This window comes from Sitodiplosis mosellana, unplaced genomic scaffold (assembly GCF_009176505.1).
Source record: "Sitodiplosis mosellana isolate CC-2019 unplaced genomic scaffold, AAFC_SMos_1.0 Smas_scaffold_1, whole genome shotgun sequence".
NCBI lineage: Eukaryota > Metazoa > Arthropoda > Insecta > Diptera > Cecidomyiidae > Sitodiplosis > Sitodiplosis mosellana.
In genome coordinates this window covers 3,610,744-3,621,369 of record NW_022595244.1, presented here as the reverse complement: position 1 = coordinate 3,621,369, position 10,626 = coordinate 3,610,744, and the positions used below count along the sequence as shown (strand labels likewise).

The following is a 10,626-nucleotide window of genomic DNA, read 5'->3' as shown; positions in this document are numbered from 1 at the left end:
AGCCCAACAGATCGAAATGAAAGTGGCCATTTTAAGAAGGAACTATCATAATCGACCGCTATTCTTCAGTAAATGGCTTTCCAAAAGAAATTTCTTGATTGCCCGTCCGACCGTGTATTTTTAAAGTGCCCGTCCGTTGAGTGCCCGTCCGACCGTGCATTTTTTTTAGTACCCGTCCGGGGAGTTATGTCATTGAGCCAATACATACAACTGCACAGACTTGGTGACCAGTGCGTGTCTATGTATCGGCACTTATATGAATAGTAGAGTAGCCACTTGAGCGTTCGCATAAGCAATAACACATTTTCCCCTAAAATTAGTGTAAATTCATCCAAAAACAGTTGAAACCATGGGGAGAGACACCATTAGCTAATTTTTTGAAGTTCATATAAATACTAGAGGAAAATAGCAAAAATAGCAAAAATTAGCAATATTATTGAAGAAATAGCGATTTGTTATTTACTGTTTTTAACCGTCTAAAACGAAGTTTTCGAGTTATTTTATGAAATTAAATGGAACAATTTGTTTTTGAAAAATTGCCAAAATATAATTTTTTTGCTTTCTTTCCAAGCATACAACAATAACTTGATGGGTGTTACTTGTACGTGAACTGTCAAACTGTCACGTTGCACATAGGAAATATTAGCAAAAAATAGCACTTTTATTGAGGGAAACTAGCAAAAATAGCATACATTAGGAAACAATAGAATAAATTAGTGAAACTAGCGTTGGTGTCTCTCCCCTTGGTTGAAACCGCTATTTCGCACTGTATCTAGATTACTCGTTCCCCTCTGAAATTTTGGTGTGTACCTTGAACACCATTGAAAGGAGTAAAAATTGCGTTGAAATTGAACTAGGACATGTAATTTAGCAGACCATACTTGATTACACTCTTGATAATTTCATGTTCGATTTTGAAGTATGGCCGATAAAAAGTTAATCCACCATTTCATTAAACTTTTAAATTGAAATATGGAAACAAAATTCCACAAAGGAAGTGGTTTATTTTGGTGTACTTATCATAAATGCGACGAACTGACTAAAACTAGCACCAATTTCAAAGTGAAAAATAAAACTATGGCATTAATTGCATATTCATGATGAGTTTGAATTTAAAAATCGATTTTAAATTGAAAAACCACATTTCCATCATTTTTCATGTGAAAAAACATTTTGAATGCAAACACGAAGCAGAAAGAGTGAGCTTTTCAAAAGGATGTAATTTGATAATTTATTTACATAGCGAGTTGAAAGAGCGAAATACATTCTCTCAATGAGCAACCACTCGAAACACAGTGATCGTGTAATTGTGAAACAGCACAATACATTCAAACATTCGTTTGTTAGCTTTAGCTCACAGACCACTTTTTGTGTGCGTTCGTTCAAAATGTGACTTTGTTCCTTTCGCTTGGGTAGTTTTGGTCGCAGTTTTTTTTTGTTCCGACTAAAAGCTTGCTGAAAGGTGAAATTAGCGTATAAAAGCAATGAGTGCAAAAAAGTACTCGAATTTTTTTTCCTTGTTCTGCTCTGAATGTGCGTTTTTTTTTGTTCTCATTTTCAATGCTCATTGTCGCAGAATTATCTTTAATTCAACGGGAAACAGCAGATAAAACTGTGTTTTCAACCAAACAGCATGCGGATCAAAATAGTTTGGTTGAGTGTGTCGAAAAAAAACACACATACACACATATACACTACGTGCTCACTGAATTAAGATCATTTTGAATACCCTACTTCTGTGTCAGCCTGGCATATTTTAACGACTATCCAACAATTTTCACTATCTCCATCTCTTTTTTTGTACATTCGATGCCTGTCTCAGTCGCCGGTTAATTAAATTCTACTGCGTTGCGTTTACACAGTGGGAAAATACTGAACACAATTTTAAACTTTTAATTTTATTACTGGGTGCACAAGAAGAAGAAAAACCGAACACATACAAAAAAATAACGGGCGGACCAAATATTAAGAAATGATTTTCATGCAAATACAAAGTGGTAACAAACTAAGAATTCAGCTGCTTACTTCGTTTGAAGCAATGCGGTCTTGGGCATCTCTTCATTGCATGGTCGCTTTTTTGCCTCTCCTGCACTCTTTTGCGCAACACAAAGAACACTCTGAAATCCGTTCTTCTTTTTTTCATCCTCTCTCTCTCTCTCTCTCTCCATCCGTTGGTTTTTCTTTGATTTTTCAGCCAGCGCGTTGGGAATGCAAAGATCGTGTTTCTATTTCGTATTTTGAATTTAATTAGATTTGCTTTCATTTTCATGTTTCCTTGGAAAGAGCAGCGCAACAAAAAAAACGGGGGACTTGTGTTGCCTTCTTCGCTTGTATTTGCTGAAGTTTTGTGCGATGCGCGTAATTATGTAGTTTGTAGTGCACTGTGGCAAAAAAAGCCTTCAACCGCAGCAGAATCTCATTGAAATCACTTGAGTTATTCTCATTTCTGTCGTTTGTCGATTCTTTGTTGTAATTCCGTTTAAACTTCCGTTGGCAAAGCGTTTCAACTGCTCGGTGCTGCTCCATGGGAAACTAAAACAAAAACAAAAACCAAAAAAAATGAATGCGTCATGCTCAGAATTGCTCGAGCGACAAACTAGTGTTTGCCCACCCATTCATTGTGAATTGAATTGAAAGAGGCGCATCACACTTAAAATATATTCTTATTTGTATTTAATTAATTAGAATATTGAAACGCTTTCTGTCCCACTCCGTATCGCCGGTTGAAAGTGATTCTGCTGCCATTTGGCAGGGCGAAATGTGGGAATCCACTTAAGGAAGCGTTGCATAAAAATGCGGTAAATGCAGCTTTTACTCAAAGCTTTCACCTAATTGCCAGATGCGATGATTGAGCTAATTCGCGGTAGCTATTCCAGTACACACATCCAAACACTCGACTGTTGTTCATTTCGCTTTGACGCGGTAAAAAGTGTTCATCGTACCAAAAAAACAACGACTCACGCACAACAACGTTTTTTTTTCATTGCCACAACAGAAAGCCAAGTTGCAGACCAAACCGAATGAAAATCCACATAAATTTTTATTTTTCCAAAGATATATGGTGAAAAATGGAAACTAATTGGTAAAACCAAAAATCCATTAGGCGAATAATGGCGCTTCTTCTCGCTGTCATGGTATGCCGTAATCAAAATCGAAAATGGATAGACGCTTTTACTGGCCGGCTTTCGCTGCGTAACGATTATAACTCTCACATAAAACCTAATCCAAAGTGAACGAAGAGAGGAAAAGTAGCAGTGTTGAGAGTTATCTCGGCTTCGATTCGAAACTTGCTACTGCTGCGTGGTGGAAAAGAGAATGGCCCGACCAGGGAAAAAAATTTCAGTTTTCATATTCTGAAACAATTTTATTTTCACATAATTCACATTTTATCTGCTTGATTTTGTGCGTTTTTTTTTCTCTTTTCGTTGCCTGTTTTGGATATTCCAAGTACCATTTTTTTTTCACTTATCTCGTCCATTTTGTCTCGTTGCAGTTGTAAAACCACGCGAAGGCGATCCATTTGATTCGTTTCCAAAAAATTTTTGGCAAGAATTCTCATCACCATTCACCGATACGCCCGAGGAAAATGAAATCGAAGACGGCGAAGAGACGACAACACACGAACCGTTCCCATATTTCGATGAACCCAACGGTAGTGTCAATGTTACAACACATTTAGGAAATAGCGTGCATTTACATTGTCGAGTAAATGATTTAAACGGCAAAACAGTAAGTATCATCTCGTGTTGTGTATGGGTGTATAGCAACAACATCCAAGTAGAAAGCGATTATTTTCTTTCATGTTCGCATTATTTTGGCATCAAATATTCATTATTGAGTCGATGTCGCTGTCTCTCGTTCGCTTGCCTTATTTTTCATTTCGTAGTATCGATATATCGATGTTGGAGAGTCGATAAATCGAACTTTCGATGGCGGCTTGATTTGTATTGTTGAATCCACTTGACACAAATCATGGAAGAAGATGAAGAAGAAGAAGAAAAAAAGCAAAGTGAATTTGAGCACCAGAAATACGAATGCAAATGCATATTTATTTATGAAGCTAGCATGAAATGAGATTAAGTCGATCGAGTGACAGCCGGGAGGGAGAGCGTCTTTTGTGAAAATGCCGAACAATAAACGGGGAATCGATGTCAATGTGCCACCACAGCGAATGCGCTACAATTTATTGAATATATGCACAAAGGCAGCTTTGAAACAAACTCAAGGCGTCAACTACTCCCAGTTTCTCTTTCTCTCGTCCATTTTCAAAATAGTCAGTAAATGTCTTTGAACTTTGTTGTCATTGTGGCTGTGTGGCGAATGCATAAATTGAATTTTCTGTGTATTACTCATGGCCTGAATTTATTTATAGATAAATGTTAACTATATTTTAAAGGCTAAATGGAGCGCACACGCACAATATAAACATTTGTAACGTTGCCAGTATTTTGCGAGAGAGAGAGAGAGAGAGAGAAATGCCATTGTAAAGATATTTTGAGGGAAAATGCTTTGGAATTACTGTTATCTCGCTTTTTTCGGGATGGATGTAGCTTATGCGAGTGTGTTCTGATATGTCGGTGGCATTGTTTTAGCTTAAATCCTTGATAATTGGCAAGCGTTCAGCGTGAGTCTGTTGCCAAAAATCCACTGATTCGATTATCCCATTTGCACAAGCTGCGAATCATATAATGTAATGACAATAGCACGACTGCTTTTTTCCCCGTCGACATCCCCGTTTATCTGCAGTCAAACCACATTATCATACCATACAAAGGCAAACTTGTTCGAATCAATGGCAAAAACATTACATCAGTTCGATAATCTGATCGGTTTTACCTCTCGATAACCTTTTGCGCATCGCTCATTGAACTCATTAGATTGATTAATTAAAAACAAACACATTTCATCCAATTATTTATATGCTCTCGACAAAACTCATGAAATCGATGAAAAGTTCCAACTGATATTACCAATAACAGCAGTGTTATTATAACAACAATCGAATCAATTACATCAGTCGAATGTTAATGCCATTTCCGATTGAATTTATATATTCGGTGTTCTTTTGGGTTGCCAGGCGGACGCAATTTATTCATCCAAACAAATAGAAAACCAATTTTCAAAGCACGTGATCAAGGCAATGGCCACAAATCAAATTTCTCTCACTGTGTGAATCAACGAAATCAACAGAGTGAAACCAAAAAACCGACACTGAAATTGAAACTGAAACTGAAACTGAAATTAAGCTCAAATGTTCAAATATTTACAAATCATCATCACGATTTCAGTATACATCAAAATCTCTGGCTAAACATTTGAGTGCTGAAACGTGGTTTCGACAGAAAGCAATTGCAGCTGGAAGAATAAACAAGCTATTTGGCGACAAAAACATCATGAACACACAGACACACATACACCAATCAATCGCTGTGTGTAGCGAATACAGCATTTCAAATCGAATCGTGCCAACACATTCAAGCCGAAAAGAGTAGAAAAGTGACAGACGATGCAAGTGAGCATCGTGAGCATGTGAACACAAAACCACCCGCAACAAATAGAAACAAGAAGGCGCTTGAAGATGGACAAATGTCTGTGCGAATGCATTCCAAACATATGTTGTTTTAAAACCACATAACTATGTCGAAGAGCTTGACCGAGCAATGCTTGGCGTGCACACATACACACTTACACACGCCTAGTTTGGCAAAAGCAAATGAATGTGAACAAGAGCCAAAGAGAAAAAAGTGTTTACGAGCAATATGCTCTCGATATACGTGGATGAAGTTGTTTGATGAAAGGCTAGGGGCTAACCACGGTTTTAAAAATAACCAATAATGACCGACTTTAACATTTTTTATCATTTAAACAAATAAATTCCGATATGATCACATTTTGGTCGATTTTGCCCGATTTTTGCAGTAATTTTTTCGCTTTAACGAATGCATACTGTTCTAGAAGCGGGTTTTGGTGCATCCTCAGGATCGTTTAGAACTGCTCCCGATTATGGAAGTGGGTTTTGGTGGATCTTCAGGATGGACCAGACTGGGTTTGACAATGCCCTGGCCCATCCCGAGGATCCACTTCCAGAACCGGGAGCAGTTCTGAACGATCTTGAGGATCTACCAAAACCCACTTCCAGCATTTTTGAATTGGTAATGACGTCAGCACATTAAACGTTTATAGTCGATATTAAACGATAAAATTCAATATATATAGATTTTCTCAATTTTTTACGGATGTCATTAAAATTGGGCGATAAAAACAGATTTTGTCAATAAAAAATCCGTGGTTAGCCCCTAGATGAAAGGCCATTTGCCGCAGAGAGATACAAATTGAATTTCTCCCACATTCGTCGTTCGCTGTGCGTTCTCGTTGCAATTTTTTTTCCTCCGAAGTTTGGCAAATTCAGTTTGCGGTTAGACGGGCATTCGGGTGCTATGTAACTCCTTTTTAGCCAATAGAATCATTCCAATGAAACGCAAATATTTTCTCATGAAACACTAACTTTGTTTTGCCTTCAACGGGACTCGGGTCTTTCAATCGAAGCTAAATGGATTTCTATTGAATGCGAAGCTTTTTGTGTGCGAATGAGAGCGAACTCATCATGGCAAAAGTGATGTTATGCTTGTGATTTAATTACATTTCAATGATCTTTGCCATTGGAAATATGAGTGTTTGTGTATGCGTGCGAAAAATTTGGCATTGGCTTATCTTTCCATAGGGTTCAGCAGTAGAGATATATAGGCTACTAGAGATTTACCTCCGTATGCGTTTAAATCAATTCATTTGAAGGATTTAAACAATTTATATTCCATCCACAGCTACAAAATCACGAGAATAATTTATGTGAATGCTCTTTTTTGCATTTGTATGTGATTTTAGCTCGCCAAAATGCACTTATGTCCGCATTGTGCAATCAAAATTACAGCGAAAATGTTCATTTGCATTGCAAATGGATTTAAATTTAATTTGAACGAAAAAAAAGTCGTACAAATCCATTGTTGAACAAATAAATTGGAGTGTGAATGCAGCCGTATCTCAGTGATTTTATATTTCGTTCTCAGAGCTTATCTAATGCGGATTGCAATGAAAACTGGGTAAATCTGTGTAAAGCAGCAGTTTTTTTTTCATTGTGGCTCTCTATCCATTGTTGAACCAACGATTGAAAATGGTTTGCTGTATATTTTCCAATGGAATAGTTTGAAGTGTTAAGTCGAGCATTGTGCGTTTTACAGAATTACGATAATAATCAACCGAAATGTGGAACATATTGATGGAAAATGTTTGCGAATCGATACATATTTGTACATTTTCCCACTTGGTGGCACATTTTTCGGAAAATACTTCTTGACTTGTTTGTCTGGCATATTTAAAAAAAAAATATATGAATGTCCGAGAATGAAAACGCAACTTCTATTCACAACACATATTAGTGAAACAAAAATAAAAAATTTATTGAAATGAAACAACACAATCGAATTTTTTCAAAGTGTAACAACAAAAAAGATTTTTTTAAAGTGTAACATCGGTATGTAGTAAGTGTAACAACATACCGATGTTACACTTTAAAAAAATCTTTTTTGTTGTTACACTTTGAAAAAATTCGATTTTGTTGTTTCATTTCAATAAATTTTTTATTTTTGTTTCACTTATATGTGTTGTGAATAGAAGTTGCGTTTTCATTCTCGGACATTCATATAATCAACTCTTCAATTGCACAAAATGACGTGAACACAAATAATGAGCGCATTTTACCGACAAATTGAAATAAAATTTGGAAATAAAAGATCATTCGATTTCGAAAACGAATACATTCAGTCCACAATATTTTCGCCATTCATTCAAACCATTTGTTTGGGAAAATAAAAGAAACATCTGAAAGGCTGATTAAAACGATGCATTTGTTGGATTTTTGAATATTGGTTGATTCAGTTATAATTCGAAACAGACTTTAATTTGAAGCAAATTTAATAATCTGAGCAATGAGTATATAGTTTTTTGTTTTGTAATTTACGGTGGCGACAGAAGAGTTTCCCAACATTTCAATTGCAGTAAAACATGTCCAGAGTGTTAAATGATGGCACTTATCCGTAGAAATCTTATTGCTTGGCAATGTTCAACGTAATGAGCACTAACTTTTTATTTAAAAGAACGAGTCGTAAATTCTTGCAGATTTTTATACCATTATGCTTTCAAGCAGTAGTGAAGAAGATACGGATTCAAATACATTGTACTTCAGTACTATTAATTGGTAAATAATCATGGTGGCTCCATATTATTGCAAAAAGCACAAATGGTATAAAGCCTTCACACGTTCTTTCAATTGTCAAAAACTCAAAGAAATCTGGCATCGCATTTGATTGCAAGTTAATTGGAAGTGCTTTTGTGCACATAATGAAATGCAATGGCATTTCATTGTCAAAAAAATGCAATATCTATCTCAAATCTTGTGATCACTTGTAGCCCGCAGTGGCAATAAAATGTAATATTAAGTATTCGATGCATCTATCGCATAAGAAGTATTAGAACTTGAGTACTTCCTGAAATTCTATAGTGCACTATAGTGTTTTACCTTTGCGATCTGTCATAGATTCTGACATAGTCTGATCTCGTTGATCTTAACCCCTGCTGGCAAAATTTGACCCTCAACGAATTTTTTTGGACCCATTGTCATTTTGCGAACTTTGTTTTCAAAATGTGAGGACCTTTTTTTAGCTCCTCATTTTCGTTCTGAAGGGAAAATTTCACACTAGATAGAACCGATTTTCAAAAGTGAGGATTTTTTTTTATGTCTTCACTTTTTTCCCGAAACTGACTAGATAGAATTGATTTTTTGACCCCCAAAGAAATTTTCGGTTTGACCCTACCTGAAATTTTTGGTGTCAGAATCTATGCGATCTGTCCATTTCCATCACGTGAATGACCGCTCCGAGTGTTAATTGTCTATATCATCGTATCTGGAGCGTGATAAACTATTTTTAATAATCCCAACTGACTCGTATATGCACGGCTGTGTTTTAACATGCGTATATGCATTGAGTAATTTATTTATTCGTTCATTTCACCATCTTTGACGAGCTTTTTCTTTATGAGCTAAAGATTTGATTCGCGCGTTATTTGCTAACTCAGCTGCAATTTCTTAGTACTTTTGCTGATAGACAAATCCAAGATGACGGAAATTCCACGAGTTCTTTTCGCTGCACAAACGAGCAATTCTCTTTGAATTGATTAAAATAAAGAATGCTCCAGTTAAACTGGAATAAGTTTAATATAGTCCTCGGGAAATGTGTGAAACGAGCTTAATTTGAAAATTGCAAACAATTTTCATGCATTGAATGCAAAGTTTTCTTTCATTGTTCCGCTTCAAATTTGTCGTTCTCGTTCTCCATGGCCATTCATTATGAACGATTCTTTGTTGCCAACGTTCACATTTTTCACCGCACTTTTATTTGACTTCGCCGTTTATACAAAAGGCAACGACAACTCGGGCACGAAATGAACGCCGCATTCGAAAGAAGTGCAGGAGAGATTGTGCAAAATTGGATTGTATTCAAATCCCGTGCCGGGTTTTCCACTTCCGGTTAGAGTTTGATTAAGAAACTAGTGTCGGAATACGAATTAATTCGTTGAAGGCTCTTTGCTGAATGACGTCACCACAATAGTCTCTATATATCACAGTAGGCAAATCACAAGCAGTAATGCAGTTATGGGATTTCAACGACGATGAAAAAAGAAAATGAAAAAGTTTTTACGAGCTGTAACAAAAAAATGATTGGATAAAATGGTGCATAAAATATTCACCAAAAATATACTCACTGTGTATAGAGGTGTCAACGGACAAAATTTTGTCCGTCCGTCCATCCGAACATTTTTTGAAGAAATTCGGACGTCCGGTCCGAATGTCCGAAAACCGAACTTTTTTTCGGACGTCCGGTCCGAATGTCCGAAAACCAAAATTTTTTTTCGGACGTCCGATCCGAATGTCCGAATTTTTTTTTCGGATGGACGGACGGACAAGGGGTTTGTCCGAACTTTTCAAATTTTACGGACGTCCGAAAAAACTTCGGACGTCCGAAAAAAATTCAAAGCCAAAAAAAATTCAAAAGAAAATTTTCTCGGCTATAATGATTTCTTTGTAATCCCACAATTGATCCGTTGCGACAAACAAATTCCCTCAGAATATTTTAGTTTCAAAGTGCAACAACCAACGTAAAAATGTTTACCAAAAAGTGTAAACCAACTAATATACAAACTAATATATTTTCTTTTGAATTTTTTTTTGGCTCGAATATTTTTTTTGGCTTTGAATTTTTTTCGGACGTCCGAAGTTTTTTCGGACTTCCGGAAATTTTACAGACGTCCGAAAAAAGTTCGGACGTCTGGAAATTCTACGGACGTCCGAAAAAACTTCGGACGTCCGAAAAAATTTGAAAAGTTCGGACAAAACCCCTTGTCCGTCCGTCCGTCCGAAAAAAAAATTCGGACATTCGGACCGGACGTCCGAAAATTTTTTTTGGTTTTCGGACATTCGGACCGGACGTCCGAAAAAAAAATTCGGTTTTCGGACATTCGGACCGGACGTCCGAATTTTTTTTTCGGTTTTCGGACGGACGGACACTATTGTCC

At 36.6% G+C, this 10,626-nt stretch overlaps 1 protein-coding gene across 3 annotated transcripts in view; it reads left to right on the top strand.

Moving 5' to 3' along the window:
- LOC129566274 (uncharacterized) overlaps positions 1-10,626 on the top strand; it is a 121,639-nt gene that overhangs the window by 74,089 nt on the left and 36,924 nt on the right. For all 3 annotated transcript variants that reach the window (XM_055442077.1, XM_055442063.1, XM_055442071.1), the window contains one exon: positions 3,494-3,729. In XM_055442077.1, coding sequence (XP_055298052.1) covers positions 3,494-3,729 — 236 coding nt within the window. The remainder of the gene's footprint in view (positions 1-3,493; positions 3,730-10,626) is intronic.